Below are 22,972 nucleotides of genomic sequence, written 5' to 3'. Positions count from 1 at the left end.
AAATAATAATAGCTACATCACGGGGGCTGTGACTCATTGCAACCACGAGTGTATACACGTGTGTGTGTGTGTGTGTGTGTGTGTGTGTGTATCATTCAGCACAGTTCTGGGCCCATGACAGACATTTTAAATACTAACAGCTATGCTAAACTACAGACTTCCGATGGGGCGCCTGGGTGGCTCAGTCGGTTAAGCGGCTGACTTTGGCTCAGGTCATGATCTCGCGGTCTGCGAGTTCGAGCCCCGTGTCGGGCTCTGTGCTGACAGCTCAGAGCCTGGAGCCTGTTTCCGATTCTGTGTCTCCCTCTCTCTGACCCTCCCCCGTTCATGCTCTGTCTCTCCCTGTCTCAAAAATAAATAAAACGTTAAAAAAAAATTTTTTTTAAACTACAGACTTCCGAGCAGTCGGGTTCAGAGAAGCTGAGCGTCTTGCCCAACACTGAAGAGTCAGGGCATGCGGGCCCACAGTGGCCCTGGGGCCTGAGTCCTCCTGGCTGGAGACCTCCCTGCTCTCTCACCTTCCACGAGCCTCACCATCCCCCCACCACGTCCCGGCTGCGGTGTCCCTGCCTGGGGGCCCCTGTTCCCTCTGCCTGGAACCTCATCCATCAGGGCCTAGCATGTTCTAGACCCCACCTTCCAGCTCCCACTCAGCTAGTCGCTTAGTCATTCTCTGGCAGGCTGGTTGTTGCTTCACCTTCCTGATTCTATTGGGAACGCCCCGTGGCTAAGGTCAGAGGCTGGGCTTGGCACTCACCTCCTCCCATGGTACCCGGCACGGTGTTAGGGACACAGAACCTGGTAAATACTCAACTGGGTTGCTAAACACTCCCCTGGTTCCATAGGGCGGAAAGAATTAAGAATTGTCGTCTAAAACAAGCAGGGGAGAAAACCTTTCGTGTCTTTCTGTCTCACCGGATTAGAGGAATTGGAAAGAAGGTCTTGTCTATTACCACTTTGGTAACCCAAGGCCCACCTGGATTACCCCCTGCTAAGGAAGCTGACTTCAGACCCGAACGTTCTCGAAAGGGCAAGCCGCTTAGCTGGTTCTCCTGCCCACCTCTTCTCTCCAGCTACTCAGCCCCTGGCGGCTCCCGTCCCCCCTCAGGCCTCATCCTCAGCCCTGATCTGCACCCATACCCACCCTGGCTTCCGTTAATACAACCGTCCCGGGGCCCCCTGTGGGACCCCAACTTCTACCGTCCTACACTCCCTCCCGGCACCTCCTTCCCTAGAGCTCATCTCAGCCCCCAGCCTCCCTCTCCCCTCATCTCCCGCCCTGCTCAGCCTCCACCCGTCTCCCACCTCCCAGAACCCAGCTTCGCACCCCTGGGAACCTATTATGCCAGATGCCTCCTGCCCACATGCGGCCCGTCGGCCTCATCTACTGCGCCCGCCCCCCCCCCCCCCCCCGCCCCTCCGTGGCTCCACTGTCTAGAGATGAATCGCCTGGGCCTGACTCCCACCCTCCTGGCTGCTGGTGTTTGCTCTTCCCCTGGGACCTGAGCCCCATCCCTGGCTAGCCACTCTTCTCAGGGGAGAACAGGTGGAAGGGTGGGCCCTCCTCACCCCCAGCCGCTCCCTCCACCATCCTCCTACTCGGTTTCTTACTCTTTCTCAAGCAAGAAGAAAGTGACTCACTTTAAAGAAAACTATTAGATAAACAGTAGTGCAGGTGACACCCAGCTGTGACAGAGGCCATATGGGTTACAGGTCAAGCACAGAGCTTGGCCTCTGCCTGAATGCTATGTCTCAAATGGCCTGGGTCTGAACTCTGCCCCTCCTACCTGCTGCCTGGTGATCTGGGTCATTAACTGTCTCAGAAACTCGATCCCCCCCTTCTTGGAAAACACCACTTACCTAAGAGTGGTGTTACGAGGACAAAATATGTTCCTGCCACAGGGTAAGAGCTCCAGAAACAGTGGGGTTAACTCACTTACAAAGCCTGTCAACGCAGCGACTCCTTCCCCTCACTAAAATTCAAGGCATCCATGAGGACAGGAATACAAGTAATGTCTACACTGGCATCCACGTGTGTACCCCCGGCTCACATCTGGGGGAGGGCTTGGCCCTTCATAGCCACACATGTTGCAATGTACAGGGAACTTAGAATTTTTGAAACATGCCTCCAAATGTCAAATTGTCATAAAGTCGTTTAAAATGGGAGAACAAGGGGGCCTCTGGGTGGTTCAGGCACTTAAACGTCCAACTTCAGCTCAGGTCATGATCTCACAGTACGTGAGTTCAAGCCCCACATCAGGCTCACTGCTGTCAGTGTGGAGACTGCTTCAGATCCTCTGTCCACCCCCGCATTGCCCCTCCCCTACTGATGCCCTTTCTCCCAAAGATAAATAAAACATTTAAAAAAAAAATGGGAGAAAAGAAAAAAACTTCCTCAATATAGTTAGGCACCACAAGGAATTTGTTGAGTGACGAGAGGCTCGGTAAGAAGCAGTCACACTTGAGCCTGCTTCCTAGCAAGGACATTTCTGCGTTTTCTTTTCTTTTTTATTAAGTTTGTTTATTTATTTTGAGAGAGCGCGCACGTGCACGCACAAGTTGGGGAGGGGCAGAGCGAAGGAGAGACAGAATCCCAAGCAGGCTTGGTGCCATTCGCGCAGAGCCCTTAACTCATGAACCACGTGATCAGGACCTGAGCCAAAGTCAGATGCTTAACCAGCTGAGCCACCCTGACATTTCTGCATTTTTATCCTTGAATTCTATAGCGAGCTGGAAAAAAGGAGAGGCGGAAACAGCCCTTGGGCCAGCCTCTAAATTCTTCTTCCTGCACCTCGACACACACACACACACACACACACACACACACTGTCCCCAACTTGATTGGTCCCAGACACGTCCCTGATGGCTAGAAGCCCACGAAAGAGACTCATCGGAGGCAAGTGTGATCTGAGAGAGGAAGAGCAGTTGACCTGACTTACCAATCTTGTAAAATGGCAGAGAATAGTCCCTTTGGTAGGTGGTTTCTTTATACCATGGTTCAGCGGGCCTTGAATGTCTTCGAAAACAAATGTATCGAATGAGAGTTTGTTGGTCTAATTGAGGCTGATACTGGCTTTTTCTCTTGGGTGGAATTGTCAAGTCTATGAGAGGTCTAAATGAAAATAGAAACAGCTTGCTGAGCACCCAGTAGAAGAAAAGCAGTCCAATGTTCTCATCAGCTGAAATCCACTCTCTGGAAGCAGCCAGGAGGCTACAAAGATACTATTGGTAAGACTCCATGGCACCAAGGCCAGCACAGCGGGGTTTTCAGCAGGTGGCTCGAGGATCCCAGTCCCTTGTTCCCCCATGGTAGCATCCCTCCTCCTCCTCAACCACAGGTTCCAGAAGACGACCTGCATTGAAACCTCCACTGGGTCTGCTCAAGTGTGGCTACTTCCTGTACTCTGCTTCCTGCACTCTGGCTATCTCCTGTACCGTACTTCCTGTGCCCTGGCTACTTCCTGTACTCCACATCTCCCCAGTGCCCTTTCCCATCGTAATTTTCTTCCCTATGGATGTTTGGTTCCCTCCAGGAACCAACACTGTCTTCTGACCAGGCTAACCACTATGGTGCAAGTTGGTGTTGGGTGAACCTGAAATCAGTTATAACCTTCCTGTCCCTCCACTCAGATAAGTCCCCTCTGAAAGTAAAAGTAAAGAAGAATCAAAATTTAATGGTGAAATATCTTCATACACGTGTGGGAGTTTACACTCACTGGTGCAGCTTGCTTGAGAACACTTTGGTGGTGAGTATTAATATCTTTAAAATGTGCATATACTTTGTCACAGCCAACTCCGGAAATTAGGGGTGTCACCAAAGACATAGCTCGAAGAATGTTCACCAAAGAATTTTATGATAATAAAAGAATGGAAACAATCTTCATGTGAAAAAAGAGGGATTATTTAGAAAATGATACAGACATGTACAGGAATATCATACCACCATTAAAAGTGATGCTGTGGAATTATAAATTTTGAGATGGAAGAAAGTCCACAATAAATAATTAAGTTTGAACAAAGGTTTCAGTTGAATTGAACACTTTAAATGGATGAGCTCTATGGTGTGGGAATTATGTCAGGAAAACTGTTATACAAAACAAGGTTTCAATCATCAAAATATCAGCAAACTGAATTCAACAACACATTAAAAGGATCGTACACCATGACCAAGTGGGATTTACTCCAGGGCTACAAGGAAGGTTCAACATCTGCAAATCAATCGACATAATATGCCACATTAACAAATTGAAGGAGGGGCGCCTTGGAGGGCTCAGTCGGTTGGGCATCCAACTTCAACTTGGGTCATGATCTTGCAACTCATGGATTTGAGCCCACATCGGGCTGTCTGCTGTCAGTGCAGAGCCTGCTTTGGATCCTGTCTCCCCTCTGCATCCCCCCCTCTCTCGCAAAAATGAATAAAACATTAAAAAATTGAAAGATAATAATCATACCATCATCTCAGTAGATGTGGAAAAGAATGTGACAAAATTCAACATCCATTAATGATAATGTGGGTATAAAGGGAACATATTTCAACATAATAAAGACTATATATGAAAGCCCACAGCTAATCTCATATTCCAAATTAGAAAGCTGTAAGCTTTTTTCTAAGATCAGGAGTAAGACAAGGATGTCCACTCTCACTACTTTTATTTAACGTATATTGGAAGTCCCAACCAGAGCAATTAGGCAAGGAAAAGAAATAAAAGGTATCCAAATAGGAAAGTCAGAAGTAAAACTGTCTCTATTTGCAGATAGCATGATCAATATATAGAAAACTGTAAAGACTCCACCAAAAAAATGTTAGAACTAATGAAGGAGTTCAGGGAAGTTTCAGGATATGAAATCAATGTAGAAAAATGTATTGCATTTCTATACACTAACAATAAACTATCAGACAGAGAAATTAAGACAACAATCCTATTTACAATTGCATCAAAAACAATCAATAGGAGTACATTTAACCAAGGAGGTTAAAGACCTACACATTGAAAACCGTTAAGACACTGATGAAAGAAATGGAAGAAAACACAAATAAATGGGAAGATATTCTGTGTCCATGGATTGGAAGAATTAATATTGTTAAAATGTCATACTATCCAAATCCATCTACACATTTTATGCAATTCCTATAAAAATTCCAAAGGCAGGGGCATGTGGATGGCTCAGTCAGTTGAGAGCCCGACTCTTGGTTTCGGCTCAGGTCGTGATCCTGGGCTCATGGGATCGAGCCCTGTGTCGGGCTTTGCACAGGCACGGAGCCGGCTTGGGATTCTCTCTCTCTCTCCCTCTGCCTCTTACTCTCTCTTTTGAAAAAAATAAAAAAGTAAATAAATAAATAAAATAAAAATTCCAAAGGCATTCTTTCACAGGACTAGAACAAAGAATTCTAAAATCCTAAAAATCCCACAAAAGAGTCCAAATATCTAAAGCAATCTTGAGAAAGAGAAACAACATGGAGACATCATGCTTCCTGGTTTCAAATTATATTATAAAGCTATAGCAATTAAAGCAGTATGATATTGTCATAAAAAAGACACATATGTTACATATACCAACAGAACAGGATAGTGAGCACAGAAATAAACCCACATCTATGTGGTCAATTGGTTTAGACAAAAAAAAAAAAAAATCCCCAAAATATACAATGGAGAGAGGATAGTCTCTTTATTTTTTTTTTATTTTTTTTCAACGTTTATTTATTTTTTTGGGGGGGGGGGGACAGAGAGAGACAGAGCATAAACGGGGGAGGGGCAGAGAGAGAGGGAGACACAGAATCGGAAACAGGCTCCAGGCTCTGAGCCATCAGCCCAGAGCCTGACACGGGGCTCGAACCCACGGACCGTGAGATCGTGACCTGGCTGAAGTCGGATGCTTAACCGACTGCGCCACCCAGGCGCCCCGAAGATAGTCTCTTTAGTAAGTGGTGTTGGAAAAAATGCAACATGCAAAAGATGAATTATCTTATACACAAAAAGCAACTCAAAATTAGTTAAAGACTTGAAGGTAAGACCTGAAACCATAAAACTCCTAGAAGAAAACAATAAGGAGTAAATTCCTTAACATCAAGCTTAGCAATGAGTTTTTGGATTTGACACCAAAAGTAAAGGCAACAAAAACACAAATAAACGGGACTACATCAAACTAAAAAGTTTTTGCACAGCGAAGGAGAGCAACAAAATAAAAAGGCAACCTGTGGAATAGGATAAATATTTGCCAATCATATATCTGATAAGGAGTTAATGGCCAAAATACACAAACAACTCCTACAAGTCAATAGTAAAAAAAACAAAAAACAAAAAACAAAAAAAACCCGTCTGACTAACAAACGGGCAGAGAATCAGAACATTTTTTTTCCCGAAGAAGACGTATGGATGCCAAACAGACTCATGAAGAATGCTCCCCGTCACTAACCATCAGGGAAATGCAAGCTGAAACCACAGTGAGCTGTCACCTCCCACCTGTTAGAATGGCTAGTATCAAAAAGGCAAGAGATAAGAAGTGTTGGCGAGGAGGTGGAGAAACGGGAACCTTCGTGCGCTGTTGTAGGACTGCAAACTGGTGCAGCCATTGTGAACAGTATGGAGGTTCCTCCAAAAGCTAGGACTACCAGGAGTTCCCCTTCTGGGTACACATCCAAAGAAAGTGAAATCCCTGTCTCAGATATCTGTATCTCTATGTTCATTGCAGCATCATTTGCAATGGCCAAGACATAGAAACATTCTAAGTGTTCATTGATGGATGAATGGATAGAGAAGATGTTGTTGTATACATACATATATATATATATATATATGTTTTTCTCATATATGTATATATATATATATATATGTGAAAAAAGATCAGATAAAAACAAGGACCATATGATCTCACTTATACGTGGAATACAAAAAAACCAAACACATAGAAAAAGAGAACAGATTGTGGCTGCCAGAGGCAGACTTGGGCGGGGGGGGGAATGGGTGAAGGAGGTCAAAATGTACGAACTTCCAGATAAATAAATTCTAGAAGTGTAATGTACTGCATGGTGATTATAGGTAATAATATGGTATTGTGTATTTGAAAGGTCCTAAAATGGTAGACTTTAAAAGTTCTCATCATGAGTAAAAAAAATGTGCAACTATATGAAGTGAGTCCCTCATCGAGTCCTGCATTGAGCCCCATATTGGGTTCTGCCCTGGTAGGCGAAGCTTGCTTGGGATTCTGTCTCTCTCCTTCTCTCTCTGCCCTTCCTGCACTCTCTAAATAAATAAATAAATAAATAAATAAATAAATAAACAAACTTAAATAACGCCCAAGTGACTGTTCTTTGTTTTTTCCTTTTCTTTTTGTTAAAATCACATTTGGAAAGACAGAAACCAAATTCACAATTTTACTGAGAGGGAAACTGACTCTCAGGAGGGTAAGTTTTTTGAACAAGTTGAAACTCTAAACTCTTGGTGTTTCTTACATTTCTTTGATGATTTAGTAACATTCTATATTTATTGTTGATTACAAAAGTAATATATGTTCTTTAGAGAAAAATCTGGAAAACAGAGAGAAAGATGAAAAATAAAATACAGATACCAATGATCTTAACCAGTCATAAAACATCATTGTTAAGTTTGGTGTATTTTGTTCCAAGCTTTTTTTTTAGCCATTAAATAATAATTATTATTGTTATCATTATTATGACTACAAATTGTCATCCCTCCCCCCCCTTTTTTTTTCATTTTATCATTCTAACTTTAATGAAATTTTTGTAAACTAAGATTTAGGAAGGTCTCCTCACCTGGGAGGTCTCTTCGCACTAGAATCAAAGTGGACTCTTGCCAGCTGCCCGGGGTAATATCCTTGGATGTCCTTTCCTTGATGAGCGATGAATACACTAGTGGAGAAAGTAAAAGGGTGATTAAAAAAAAAAAAAGCAATTAGTTCTTTACAACAGAATGCCAGCTGTGGTATAATAAAAAATACATGTAGTCTTTGCTTCCGGTTTCTGGCACAGAGCTCTGGAAACCTTTCGAATTTCTTGATAGGGCTGTCTTCTGTTATCCATTTTTCAGGATTTCCTTCTCAAGAGTCATAAGGAAGTATTTGATGTGTCAGGTATTAGGTTCAAACTATCAGAAAAAGAAATAAGAGGCTATTTAAAATCAGTGGGGGCAAATGTTGATCATTGTTGAAATGAGGGAATGGTGATGTGGGGGCTTCTTATACTATTTTTTCCCCTACTTTTGGTAGGTTTACAAACTTGCCCAAGTATTTTAGATTTTTTAAAAGCTGTGACAATTAAGTGTATGGGGCAAGAAATGAATAGGCTCTATGATGGCCAAAGCACAGGGCGCTTGTGGGCAGGAGGAGGGAACTTAGCTTTGCCAGGGAGGGCTGGGTTGTAAAGACATTTTGAAGCACAAATCGGTGGGGGGGAGGAAGTGCTTTTGGGGTGTGAAGTTGAGCAGGGGTGGGTGGGCGTGTACAGCTGAACCAAGGCAAGGTGAGGCAAGGGTGCCGGGATATCCAGACCCTACCGTTTGAAAGACATCTTATTTTGGGGTGCCTGAGTGGCTCAGTTCAAGTACCCGACTCTTGATTTCGGCTCAAGTCACGATCTCATGGTTTGTGGATTCGAGCCCCACATCGGGCTCTGCGCTGACACTGTGGAGCCTGCTTGGGATTCTCTCTCTCTCTTTGCCCCTCCCCAGCCCTCCCCTGCTTTCTCTCTCTCTCTCAAAAAATAAACTAAAAAAAAAAAGTTTTGAAAGACGTCTTACTTTATAACCAATTACTTTTCCTTTTAGATTATGGTCACTGCATTATGTTGCCGTTTCAGAATTACGTGTAGTTGGATTATGTTAGGCATAAAGGGGGCGTTGTGTCCGAGAGGTTGGGAACCACTCACTAGGGGGCAGGGAATCTTGGTAGCATTTTTAAAAAGAAGATTAATGACATAGTGCAATTTTTATTTTAGAAAGATCTTTGCTAGTGGCTGTGTGGACAATGAAGGCGAGGAGTCTGACTGAAGTACAGAGACTGGCCAGGAGGCAGGTGTCGTCATTTATGTGGGACACGGAAAAACCCGAGCTATGTGTTGGGGAAGGTGGCTGGAGAGGACAGGGGACACCGTGGGAGAAAGGGTTGAGGCTGGGAGGGAGGCGTCCAATACAAGGACAGGCTTGCCTTACGGCTTCAGGCATAAGGAAGAAGGCTGCCACTCCTCTGGAGAGGGAGGGGACACAGGTAGGTGACCATCGTGGGGAGAGTTTGTGATATGTAGGTGTTTGGGCACTTCCACAGGTTCTGAGCTCTCAGACGATGCTATTTCAGAGTTCCAAGGGAAGACTTGGTAGAAAACAGTACACAGTTTTGCACGAAATAGCTCACCAAACACGCGTTGGGTGATGAATGGAAATCTGAACCATGTCCGCAGTTCAACCAGCACTTAACTGAATTCACACAACGTGCCTGCACACTGAGGTTTCTTAGATACAGATCTAGGAGCTGACTTGTCCTCATAATGCTCTTTTTTTGTTGTTGTTGTTTTAAAGTTTATGTATTTTGAGAGGTCCGGGGAGGGGCAAAGAAAAAGGGAGAGAGAGAGAATCCCAAGCAGACTCCATGCTGTCAGCCCAGAGCCCGACGTGGGGCTCGAACTCACAAACTGTGAGATCACGACCTGAGCCGAAATCAAGAGTCGGACGTGTAACCGACTGAGCCACCCAGGCGTCCCTTTGCTCTTTATGTGCTGAAATGGTGATCTGAATAAAGGGTCAGTGGGGTCGTGGTTGAGGGACGGATGTCCAGGATTTGGGCAAGCAAACAGGATGGGGAAGACATTCGTGGTGAGGGGAATTTCAGAAGCCAAGATGAGGCCAGAGTTGGGGTCAAAGTGGAGTGTGCGGGGGGCCAGTGGGGACCTCGCTGTCTAACCAGTGCGAAAGGCAAGTGCTGTGAACAGGGCGGGTCTGTCTGTCTATGCAAACAGGGCCTCCGGGAGCTCTGACTTTTCAGAAAAACCACAGGCTGTCTGGGCCTGCCCAGTGGCTTGGATAAAGTGACTGAGCCCCGAAGAGTAAATACGAGCAGGGATGAAGTCATAAGAAAGGAGAGGAACCGGCACAATCATAGGGAACAAATGACATTTCTGAGAGCCTGGGACTTTCTTGGGCACCCGTCCCGTGGCTGAAGCACTCCCTTGGAAAGATCCCCCTAGCGCCCTGTTACAGTCTGTGAGCAATCCAGCCGGGGTTCCGAAGCCACACTGGTCTCTCACAGCTGCTGTGCCGTTCTCAGTAGGCCGAGTTTTGACCGTGGATTCTCACAAGCATGCTTGTAACAGACGCCTGCCGAATACAGGCGAGTGACCTAAGCACTGCTCCGTAGAAGCCGTCCGTAAAAGCTGTTTTGAGGATGGAGAAGCCCTTCTCTGCCAGCACCAGCTCCCAGGCCCTGGGGGGGGTTCTCTTGGTAGGTTTTGGCCCAGGAGCGGGGAGGCGGAGGGAAGCGCGTAAGCAGGTGCTGAAGGGAAGGGGGGCTGGGTGGAGAAGTGGAAAGGATTGGGGAAGGGTGGGCAAACTCTTCGGGTGGACTTTCCCAGCTCCCCACGTGGCCTGACTTCACCTTCCAGAAGAGGAAGATCCCAGTCGAGAGGTTAATGAGGGGCAAAGCGTACGTAACCTGGCCTGTCAGTCAGGAGCTGGCCTCTCCTGGCGGGGCTGGGTGCGTGAGTGGGGGAAGCAGCGGTCTCTCCAGACCTGGCCGCGGACCCCTGCCTGGGCTCTGCTCAGACCCATCGATTGGCTTGGCTTCTAAGATTCCTGAATGAGTTGTGGGAAGGTTGGCTTCTAAGACCCCTTCTCCTCCTCCTCCAGACTCCTGCTTCGACCGATTCCCCCACACGTTGTCTGCCAGCCCCTCAAAGCTTGGCTCTTTGAGGTGATGTGGTCTGTGCAGACGAGAGCGTGTGTAGCCGGAGCAGAAACCTGGGCTTAGCCGCAGACGGAATCCAATATGCACAGGGGAGGTCCGGCGTGTTCGTCCCTCAAGAGCCTGGCCCCGTGACCTGAGGTGGCCCTGCAGTCCTCTGTTATGTCTGTGCTGGGCCTCAGGCTTTATGAGGCTCCTTTACATGGGTGATCTCATCTAATCCCTAGTCACCTTGCCAGGTAAACATTATGAACAACAGGGGACCGAGGTTCAGAGAGGTCAATTGGGCCCTCCAAAGATCACCTGGCTGGTAAATGCCAGAGCCAAGGATCAAACCCGTTCTCTGAGCTCCACGTTGCACCCAGAGTCATCTCTCAGTGTGCAGGATGGCTGGCTTTCAGAAGAACCTAGTGCTATTTTTATATGAACTCTGTGATTCTCTCACGGGCAGGCAGGAAGTCGATGCCGTGCACCGAAGGCACAGGGGAAGAAACAGACATGGCCGTGTTAGCTGGAAGCTGTCCTTGGTTCAAGGAAACAAGCCGTCTTTGCAGGCTCTGAGGTGTCCGCCGTGTGCAGGGGACAGGGAGACAGTGACATTCAACATTCTCTTTTACCCAAGAGTTCACGATCTGGCAGGAAAACCACACTCGGGCACTAACTGATCATACACGATGAGTAAGTGCTGTGTCAGGGAGGACCAGGCTCTAGGGAATGAGTCACTTAGTAAGGACACGAGCTGGTTGGCGCAGAGGATGGGAGACCGCCATGCCCGCTCTGCTATCTTCCAGACTCACTATCCCCTCCAGGAAGAGGGGGGCGTCAGGTATCAGTAAAGTGGGGGCGGGGGGGGGGGGAACTGATCAGCTATGGCTCCGTGTGGCTCCGTGAGTCAACGGGACATTGCGGACATACTTGGTGATCTGGGGTAGGTGTTACCATGACTCCGGGCAGGATGAGCTGACCCCTCCAGCTGCCTCTTGATCTCCCAGAGACCACTTCAGCCAGTGTTTTAAAAATCCACTCTTGGGGCACCCGAGTGGCTCTGTCGGTTAAGCGTCCGACTTCGGCTCGGGTCATGATCTCACAGTTTGTGAGTTCGAGCCCCGCGTCGGGCTCTGTGCTGACAGCTCGGGGCTTGAAGCCTACTTCACATTCTGTGTTTCCCTCTCTCTCTCTGCCCCTCCCCCACTTATGCTCTCTCTCTCTTTCTCTCTCAAAAATAAATACATAAACATCAAAAAAAAATCCACTTACATCTGACACAAATTCCACCTCTTTTTTCTTCCACACCACACTGCACTTATCCGCCTAAAACCGTCTTTTCAGGAGCATCTGATGCTCTGCAAACCAACTCACCCCTCAGCCCAGCCTGAGAGGCAGGCCTGTAGCTTGGGAATGGCCACAGGTGGCATTTACACCTGGTATAATTCTCGTGAGAGCTGTGTGGTCACTAGGACTGGTGAACCACTGAATATTTATCAGGTGCCCCCGCCCGTGTGCGATTCCATTTTCCCATGAAGAAAAGACAGTGGGGCTGGCCGAAGAGGAAGCTGAGGTGGGGGCAGGGCCCGTTTGTGGAGAGCCGCGCGGGCCCTAGCAGAGTTTAGATTTTATGCAAAATGCGGTGATTGCAAGGCTTAATGAAATGAAGGGCCTTGAACCAAGTTACATTTTCGGAAGCGCTTTCTGGAGAATGGACGGTGGTCGTGGCAGGTGAGTGGGGACAGGCCGCATTCCCATTGGAGATACGTCCTGGAGGTACAACTGAGGAACCTACTGATGGATTGGACCCCCTCCTGTTGCAGATTCAGGAAAGGCATAGACAAGGGCCAGCCTCACAGTGAGTACGGCGGGGAGGCTGGGGCCCCAGCCTAGTTCCGGTGGTGTGCCTCGTCGTGAAGGCTTTGAGGGATGAGTGCAGACAACTGAATCCAGCCCCACCTTAGAATTTCATGGACCCTGTGCCTGCTGCACTGTTTCGCCCAGACCCTCAGGCTCCCTGTGAGCTGGTTTAGGCCAGGCCCGATGGCCCTGCCTCAGTCCCACTGAGTTCCTTAGCAGCAGCTAAGGGAGCTTTGTTTCCATTTTGCCCAGGAGATGACCCACAGTTAAATAACTCAACAGCGGGCAAGACAGATCTCAAACACATTCCGAAAGACCAAAGGGTTGTGGGGAGGCAGAAATCAAGAAATACTGGAACCCTATTTCCTCCAGTTCCTCATCGTGTGGGCTTCTGGGAGAGAAGGGTAGACTCTGTCCTTTCTCTGAAAGAGGACTGTAGGAACAAAGCATCCTTTCCCCATCCCTCCTTTGGTAATTTCTGGAAGCGAAAGGACTTATCTTTATTGACTAAACATTGTCAAAAATAACTAGATACTAAAATAAACACAGGCCTCACTCAAAACCGCGAAGCCAAAGAGGCTGACCTCAAAGTCGCTTACCGTGTGAGTGTCTTACCCATTGTCATAGCTTCTGAGCCTCTCCAGACCCCACGGCCAGTGGTAAAGGGAGGCTGGGTTAGAGTCTATAGATTATTACCCAGTATCTCTCAGCAAGATGACTTTAGCCCAAGAACACATGCCTAGGGCCTGTTAGTCTTGGCCCGTCTAAGGCTGGAACTTGGAGGAAGAGTGAAAATCCTACTTTGTTTCAACCTCCCACATGGCAGAAGCAGGAAGTGGTTTGTTTGATCCTGAGCAGACTAAAGGGGCCCCCGCTAAAATTTAGGCTGAGGTTCCTCATCCTTCTTGTTGAAGCCCTTCCCAAGCAAAAACCAATATCCTTCCAATCTTCTGGGTGTTTGGAGTTGCCTGTTTGCTTGGGTTTTGCCATCAGTGTGGAATTTCTTTTTGTTTGTTTTTTACAACTTTCCCCAAACTCAAAGAAATGTCACTGGAACCTCTGGCAGCTATTGCCTCTCAATCACAGAGCACCCGGTGAGCAAATCTACCCCCCATCCCCCACCCCAGGTGTCTGTCTGCCTCACCACAGCTCTGGATGGCATCTGCGTCTGGAAGAACATTACCTAGATAGGATCACTGGGCGGCGGTCAATAAATTCTCGAAGCCGGATGGCAGCCATGGTGGATGGGAGTCTAAAAAACATTACAGAGTGAAGGTTTATATTGCAAATGTATACACACTATGTACTATATCACATATACACTAGACACACAGTCCACTTCCATGTGACAGCTGTCTAGTGCCACAAAGTCTGTCTGGAAAGAAATAACAGTAAGAAAATTGAAGAGTAAGGAGACTATCCATGGCTTCTTGTAGACCACTTAGGGAAGGAAAGAAACTAGTAAAGGGGGAAAAAAAGTGGAAAGCATAAGCCGATATGGGCGTGCCTGGGTGGCTCAGTTGGTTGAGTGTCCAACTCTTGATTTCAGCTCAGGTCATGATCTGACGATTGTGGGATTGAACCCTGTGATGGGCTCTATGCTGAGGAACCTACTGAAGATTCTCTCTCTCTCCCTCTGCCCCTCTCCCTGGCGCATGCCTGCTCTCTCTCTCTCTCTCTCTAAAAGAAAAAGAGCGGGGGGAGGGGCCAAGATGGCAGAGCAGCGTGACATTCTCTGCCTCTCCCATCCCTGAAATGCAACTAGATCAGCAACGAACCATTTTGCACACGTAGAAAATTGATCTGAGGATTAACACAACAATCTGCGAAACTTGAGCCACAGAGGTCAGCAGGAATTCACCCTAAAAGAAAAAAAAAAAAAAGAAACTACTGTGCAGTTGGGTCTTTAGTGTCTGTTCCCACCCTTCTTAGGTGCCTTCCTACCGCACTGGCTCATGGGCTTTGCATTACATGTCCAGACTCCCTGGCACCTAGAACTCTGGATAGGATTTCGACTCCTCCAAATCCAACAGACCGGGCTGAGATCTGGAAGGCAGAAACGAGGCAGAGGCCATTTCCTGCTGCTCATGAAGCTGCGGTGTGGTGAGTGTCTGCAGCACAAGGCAGGGGCTGGTCTCCAGCACTGGGTGTCATGAAGCAAGTGCATCGAAGACAGTGACTGAGGCCACATTCTGGGGTTCAAACACCATCTTTAGGAGTATGGAGCGAGCACCGCAGTGGCCATGCTGGTGGCTTTGGGAGTAGGTTCTGGAAGCAGCTTCCGGAGTAGGGCACAGGTAGCTGCTCCCATGTTGGGTCAGTGTTGTGGAGGCGTTCTAGAAGCTTCCTGGAAGCCTTCCCCAGAGTCTGCTTCTCATTGTCCCTCTGATGATTTTTTAAGGACCTCACCATCGACATCGAACTCTTTCTTTTTCCTAGACGTAAACATGCAATCTAGATTGTTTCTAGTCTACGATTCACATTGCAGCTGATTATCTCCCGTAGAGGAAGACTTTCCGCGGAAAACCACTACACATGAGTATTCTCTTGAGAAACAGTCCACGATGGGAAGAGAAACGGAGTGCCTGGGAGACAGAGGTGGGAGAAAGCCTTACTTTTTTAATTTACCGTTGGGGTACCTCATCAATTCTGTACCGTGTGTTTGTATTATGCGTATGCGCAGACCGCTGGGCCTGTGTCTGCATAAGTGGGGTAAAGAATAGCACAGCAGTGGAATGTCTGACTGATACCCACGTGGCTAGAGGAAATGGGGAAAGTCGTCTCCCCGCAGGGGACCGGATGTGTGTGTCCCCTACCCCTGAGCTCCTTAAATTCACGTGTGAAATCCTGATCCCAAATTGGTGGTGTTTGGAGGCGGGGCCTTTGAGAAGGAAAGAGGGCGGGGACCCCGCGAATGGAACCGGTGCAGACCGCAGAGGGCTCACTTGCTCTCTTCTGTCTCGTGAGGACACAACAGGAAGTCGGCAGCCTGCAACCCGGAAGAGGGGTCTCAGCAGAAGCCCCACCAGGCTGGCGCTCAGATCTCGGCCTTCCAGCCTCTAAAAGTGTGAGGAATACATTTCTGGTGCTTGTAGACCACCCAGGCCACGGGAATTCGTTACAGCGGCCGGAACAGACTAAAGCAGCTGCTCTGTGTTTTGATGATTACAATACCTATCTGGAGGGTTAAGGGAGGCAATAATGCGTGTGTGTGTGTGTGTGTGTGTGTGTGTGTGTGTGTGCTGTACACAAAACAGCACCTTTGCGAACAGAGAAATATGAGTTTCTATGTATGGGCGTGTACTATGTGTCAGGTGACATGAAACCCGCTATTTTATGGACCAAAAAAAAAAAAAAAAAGTACTGGGAAATAAGTTGTACAAGGACACTGAGCAACCAGGATGGGGATCCATTTGGTTCCAGAAACATTTGACTACTATGCTACATCGCAAAAACCACAGAGCGCCCAGACCATCAGCCAAAACAAAAGCGGGACAGCCCCCAAAGAAGCAGTAACCTTCTTTGGTTAGGAGATAGGTCGGAAAGCAAGTGCGTGGTGCCTCCTTCTTCCCTTTTCTAGTCAAAACTAGTCCACGGACCATTCACAGGCCAGCTAGCTGCGTTATTTCGCCTCTGAATGTATTTTTCAAGCAGCTTGAACATTTTCAGGCAAGATTATATTAGAATAGTTTGGCTATCCAGTGGAGTCTGCTCATTATGTAATCTGTGTTTTTCTTTTAGTGCTAGTGTGATTATTAAAAAAAAAAAAAAAAAAAAGAAAAAAGAAAAAAACACCCAAGAAGTAGAAAGAACAAAAGAGAAAATCCGAGTAAACACCATTGAGCTCCTGCTTGAACTCGGAAAGCTTTGTGACTGCTGGGATTTTCCTTCACCAGACGTGACATGCCGGAGAGAAGAATGGAAGATATTCAGGACATTTGCGCTTCACTAAGACAACACCGCGTCTGCCTTTTGAGGATAGAGTGATTGCTCAGTGCCTAGGAATTCTGAATCAACACCGGAGGGAATAAACCAGTCCTGGGCTGCCATGCTTTGGCCGGGCCACAAAAAACATTTTCGGAGGAACACACGAACAGCCCCCACGGAATCTGAGCTCTCAGAATCATCGGAAGACATTGTCTGGCAATGGTTGCAACCTGTCCTTCTGCATCCCTAGAGAACGGTTGCTACCACATATACAGGCTACCAAGTCACATCTTGTGTGATTACTTGTCATCTCTGGAACAAATAAGAGAATGTAGTTTGCAGTAAGACGTGTCAGTTCGTTTTATTTTAGTCGATCGTGAAAAATAGATTCACATGCCAAATCTGAAGGAGATGATTACGCACGCATGTTAAGCTTGCCATCACTTCCATACTCGCAGCCAACACTGTGCAACCACTGTTCTCGGCACCCTGGACAATGGAACTTTCATCTCCTTTAAAATACAGACTCTTTGTTGGTCGCTTGAATAGAAGATTCTTCCTCGGAGGTGCCCCAAATAAAATCCTTCCGGGACAAAGGTGAGTTCTAGCTGGATCCCTATACATACGTTCCATTCCATTTTGAATTAGCCTTAGGGAGCCTTAAACATTTTTCTTGTTTTAAACTGCGGGCGTAATTATGCTCAAAGTGAATAATGCTGTAAAATAAGATGAAAATTATCCACAAACTATTTTCATTTTTTATGTTTTATATACATTATATATGTACATACTTAAATACTCGAAACCACGGCAGATCTCCTGTTTTATATTCTCTGCTTTTCACTTAATGAGGTATCATGACATTTTTCCACATTGCTACAGAGTATTCTTAATTCTAATGTTTAAGGTTCCTTTATGTTGTTTGGTGAGGTCCAACCATCACTTTATTTAAAATAGTACCCCATTCCTCTCCCACGCCTGGACTCCTCCCTGTTCTATGTTTTATTTTTCTCCAAAATGCTCATCACCACCTGCTGTACTACATGTTTACATATGTATCTTATTTAGGTCTGTCTCCCCATCGGAAAGTAGTCTCCATGAAGACAGGGAAGTTTGTCTCTTATCCTCACTGCTGCATCCCTAGGGCCAAAGATAAAAATTGGCACATGGTGGACATTTCATAAATATTTATTGAGTAACCGAATATGCTGGAATTTATGAAACCCAGTCCCATAGTACTGGCCATTTTGATCTTGCTGAATATAAATATATTTTGATTCTAGGAAATTCATTCCTTAAGGTACATTCCTAAGAATGAGATAAGATTTGGGCAACTTCATGGCTCTTATTTAGGAGAATTGTAACCACTTCCAATTAATTAATACCGGCACATAAACCACTGTGGTTAGACTCCCAGGGCACAGAAATGAAAGCTTAATAATAGAATTTTTTATTATTCTGATGTTCAGAAGGTGAACTAAGGTACACGAGTAAAAGACGTAACGTTGCAACAAACTGCCTCAACGTTAATGTTCAACATACTGAGTTAGAGACAAAGGTATAAGATTTATCTTGTCAACATTTTCAGCAACTTTTTGGTATTACAGAATATATTATGGATCAAATCAGAATTCTGTTAAATAATATAACAGTCAAAAATCTGATAAAACCTATCCACTTATGGTAAAATTTCTTAGCCAACCATGAGGGAAGTTTTTCAACCAGATGAGGAACATCTATAGAAATTTACAGCTAACATCATACTTAATGGAGAAAGACTGATTTCTTCCTAAAATCAGAAATAAAGCAAGGATGTCACTCTTATCACTCCTATTCAACATAATGCAGGCAGTCCTACACAGTACAATAAGGCCAGGGCAAGACATATAAGGCATATAGATGAAAAGGAAGAAAACTCTCCCTATTTACAAATGATATAATAGTTTATGTAGAAAATCCCAAGGAGCCTATGAATAAATAAATAAGCTTATTTATTTATTTTGAGAGAGAGAGAGAGAGAGAGAGTGCACATGAGCTGGAAGAGGGGCAGAGAGAGAGAGAGAGAGAGAGAGAGAGAGAGAGAGAGAGAAGGAGAGAGAATCCCAAGCAGGCTCCATGCTCCACACTGAGCCTGACACGGGGGCTCAATCTCCCCACTGTGAGATCATGACCTGGACTGAAATCAAGAGTTGGATGATAAGTCCAGACAACTGAGCCGCCCAGGCGCCCCAAAACAAATAACGTTTTTAACAAGATCATAGGATACAAGGTCAACACACATAATTATATTTCTATACTTTAAATAAAAAATTGGAGCCCAAAATTTAAAACACAACTATTCATAATAGCTCAAAAGAAAAAAGGAGAAACATCATGCACAAATCTAACAAGACATGCACAGACTCTGTATGCTGAAGGCTACAGAATTGATGGAAGAAAGCAAAGACCTGAGAGATATACTATGTTCATGGTTTGGGAGACTCAACATAGTAAAGATGACAATCTGCCCAAATTGGATCTGGTCAAACTACCCAGTAGGAGTTTTTGGAGAATATAGATGAGTTTATTCTAAAGCTTATTTGGAAATGCAAGGGAACTAAAATAGCCAAAACAATTTTGCAAAAGAGTAGCCGCCCTCTGTGGGAAACAATGGGAAGGGCCTCATCCTGGGCTGACGCTCATTATCCACCAGATAGTTGTCACATATGCTGTTTCACTCAATCCTCTCAGGAGTCCTGAGAGTTTTCCTTCATTATCCTGAATTTCTAGTAGATGTTAAATTTCATGTTGAAGGTTACATGGCCAATAAACAAGAAAAGGAAAAAAAAAAGCCAAATCTGTTTGACTCTGAAGCCCTTCTCCTCCTGCTACAGTGCCACTGACTCATTGATCCACTCAACAGATATTTCTTGATCAACCACCTTTGCTTGGCACTGTGCCAGGCACTAAGGAAAAAGCATTTAGCAAGAGACATGTGGCTCTGCTTTCTCGTTACTTACCTGCTGGAAGGAAATCAAGTCTGATACTAATCACAACGTCACACAAGTTGATACGAAATTGAAGCTTCGTAGCTTCTAAAACAGAATCCTTGACAAGTTTCCTCGACAAGTTACCTTTCAGGTGGTTGAGTGGCTGTGTCCCCACACCCCACCCACGCTCTTTTTCAGTATTTTATTATGTTTTCAATGTTTGTTTTTGAGAGAGACAGACAGCATGAGTGGGGGAGGGGCAGAGAGAGAGGGAGACACAGAATCTGAAGCAGGCATCAGGCTCTGAGCCTGATGTGGGGTTCAAACCCACCAACCGTGAGATCATGACCAGAGGCGAAGTCGGAGGCTAAACCGATTGAGCCACCCGGGTGCCCCCCGCCCCCCGCCTCCGAATTTTTCAGAATTTTAAAGGAAAAGGCTCCAAGAACAGATGTCACCTTTGCTTCAAAAACCTGAACATTTTCCCTGATAGGAAGCATGTGATAAGCTTTCCTCATGTAGATGGGCTTTCTGTGGTTTAAAATTTTAAAGTGACATCAATTTTTTATGGTAGGAAGGACTAAAAATAATATTTGTTAAATCAGAGGTTAGATCCTCCCAGTATGAGATTGAGTGGAACCAGTAGTAACTGCCTGGTGAGTTTAATAAGCTTGTGAACCTCAAATAACTAGCAAGTTTTATCACTTAATTAATCTGTTCAAAGAAGGAGCAGAGGCAGAATAGTAGTCAGGGTCCCAAGATTCTAATGTTATTTATCCGTAATTTTGGGAAAATTCGAGAAACAGAGGGTGGCATTTAAACTGGTATGTAAGTAGCAACAATTGGTTTTCTAGATGTACTTTAAAACCCCAGAGCCGCGGGGCGCCTGGGTGGCGCAGTCGGTTAAGCGTCCGACTTCAACCAGGTCACGATCTCACGGCCCGTGAGTTCGAGCCCCGCGTCGGGCTCTGGGCTGATGGCTCAGAGCCTGGAGCCTGTTTCTGATTCTGTGTCTCCCTCTCTCTCTGCCCCTCGCCCGTTCATGCTCTGTCTCTCTCTGTCCCAAAAATAAATAAACGTTGAAAAAAAAAAAAAAAACCCCAGCCCCCTGCGCCCCCCCCCCCCCCCCGCCTTTCCTTGGAGGTGTGGAATGGGTACTCAAGGTGTTGGCAGAGGTTGGGCCCCTGGGGAAAGCCACTCCTTAGTGATCTGACAGTGCAGAGAAGCCGTGGGGTGGGGGCTTGCTCAGAACTGGTGTGACCCACCCTGGCTGGATGTATGACAGTGGCCTGGCTGATTGCAGGGTGGCTGTATAGTGGGGGTAATTGCTATCACTTGCCTTTGAGCATGTGTATTATGAGAAGAATTGAGAAGAGGGCTTTCCACCACTGAATGACCTGGACAGTCCCCTCCTTCTTCTGTTTCCTCAAGAAGCCAGTCTTCCCAGTTCAAGATTGGTCATCTACTCCCGCTTCCCAATCCTACTCTGAATTCTTTTTTTTTTTTTTCCAACGTTTATCTATTTTTGGGACAGAGAGAGACAGAGCATGAACGGGGGAGGGGCAGAGAGAGAGGGAGACACAGAATCGGAAACAGGCTCCAGGCTCCGAGCCATCAGCCCAGAGCCCGACGCGGGGCTCGAACTCACGGACCGCGAGATCGTGACCTGGCTGAAGTCGGACGCTTAACCGACTGCGCCACCCAGGCGCCCCCCTACTCTGAATTCTACTGCCTCAACGCTTTTTCTTCTCTTCTTCTGAATCTAAGTTCCACCCACCCTTCCTGGCCTTATTCAAGATCTGTGTCATATCCTCCAAGGCCTCTCTCTTCTGGGTTCCAAATGGTCCGTTGCCCACCTCTGGACTCCCAGAGCCCTTAATTAATCCTATAACACATTTTGGTTTTAAGACCTGTCTTCATTGGCTTATTGGTTTCTGAATTCATCTATTCATTCTATCGTTTAAGAGAACATTGAATGAGTAAAAAGTGTGTGCCAGGCCTCGGATAAGGCTCTAGAGATTCTTCAAAGCACAAGACATGAGTTTCATACAAGGTCTGGCCTGTCTACCTGAAATGCAAGTTCCTAGATGTGGGGCCATATTGTTTTGGCAGCCACTGTCTTCACTGTCCTTGTCCTTCTCCTGCCTCATTGACTGGCAAAGTACTCCCCATCCAAGGAAGTGCTCTGTGCGTACTTTGGAATGAGTGAATGAAAGAACCAATCAATCAGTGAGTCAACTCAATAACCTGCTAATCTAGTAAACAGTTTTTAATCTTTGTTCTTTTTGTTTTTTTGTTTTTTTTTTTAAATTTTAATGTGTATTTATTTTTGAGAGAGAGAGAGAGCATGAGCAGGGGAGGGGCAGAGAGAGAGGGAGACAGAATCTGAAACAGGCTCCAGGCTCTGAGCTGTCAGCACAGAGCCTGACATGGGACTCGAACCCACGAACCATGAGATCATGCCCTGAGCAGAAGTCAGAGGCTTAACCAACAGAACCACCCAGGTACCCTTTTAATCTTTGTACTTTTTGTATTGCAGAGAGCCAGATGCCTTTACATGGGTGTACGTCGTTTCTAAGAGAAAAAAAAATGTTGAGCTAAATCTACTCAAATAATTTAAAGCTGAGAGGTATGAATATTCACTTTCCAAAAGAATTCTTGGCTTTACAGAATGGTTTGCCACAAAGTTTGCTTAACTGTGAGTGCTCATCTCCAGAACATTCAAAATGCAATCAGCAATTTAGTACTACAAGCACTAAGTAAGAGGAGAGAGATGTTCCAGCAGTAATGACCGAACCGTTGTTACCTGCTTGGGCTCCAGTGGGTAGAGTCCTCTTTGTTCTTAAAAATCAGTCTTCTGAGGACAGTGGTTATTTCAGCCACCTCCGGGTGCTGGATATACTGCAAAAACACACTGCAGAGATATAGGGCTTGATCCTTCTACATCACTCAAAAGGCTATTGTGATGCACTGTGGGACAGAAAGTTTTGCTAGATGATGCCTGTCAGGTCATGGCCTTATAAAAAGTAAGGATCCTTTGGTCTCTATTAGAGCCAAGCTGCACAAGAAAGAAAGGGTGAAAATCAGGGTGGAAAAGAACACCATGTGGGCAAATAACCCAGACTATTTAATCATCAGAACTTTCTTTTCTGTAAAGAGTATTCCAGGGACAACATAAGGTTAAAGAGCTGGGTGGTGCGGTATTGGCATGTGCTACCCTTTGCAAGCTAGAATTGAGGAAGTAGGGCACACGAGGGACAAATGAACCCAGCTCTGCTTGGTCCAGCACTCAATTAGGCTCCATCCTGCTTCTACTGAGGCCATCA

At 46.1% G+C, this 22,972-nt stretch overlaps 1 protein-coding gene across 4 annotated transcripts in view; it reads right to left on the bottom strand.

The window, feature by feature from the left end:
- Nucleotides 1–22,568, bottom strand: part of SPMIP3 (sperm microtubule inner protein 3) — a 28,069-nt gene extending 5,501 nt beyond the window's left edge. For 3 of the 4 annotated variants that reach the window (XM_040451853.1, XM_040451856.1, XM_040451854.1), the window contains exons 1-4: nucleotides 22,453–22,568; nucleotides 13,934–14,002; nucleotides 7,772–7,867; nucleotides 2,940–3,112 (exon numbers count right to left, since the gene is read on the bottom strand). In XM_040451853.1, the coding sequence (XP_040307787.1) occupies nucleotides 2,940–3,112; nucleotides 7,772–7,867; nucleotides 13,934–13,989 (325 nt within the window). In that variant the 5' untranslated portion in view covers nucleotides 13,990–14,002; nucleotides 22,453–22,568. The remainder of the gene's footprint in view (nucleotides 1–2,939; nucleotides 3,113–7,771; nucleotides 7,868–13,933; nucleotides 14,003–22,452) is intronic. The other variant, XM_040451857.1, reaches the window with a different exon arrangement.
- Nucleotides 22,569–22,972: the final 404 nt, after the last annotated feature.

The sequence above is a fragment of the Herpailurus yagouaroundi genome, unplaced genomic scaffold, assembly GCF_014898765.1.
Source record: "Herpailurus yagouaroundi ecotype Mexico unplaced genomic scaffold, PumYag 205, whole genome shotgun sequence".
In the NCBI taxonomy this organism is placed as follows: Eukaryota; Metazoa; Chordata; class Mammalia; order Carnivora; family Felidae; genus Herpailurus; species Herpailurus yagouaroundi.
This window is presented reverse-complemented; position numbering and strand designations above follow the sequence as displayed.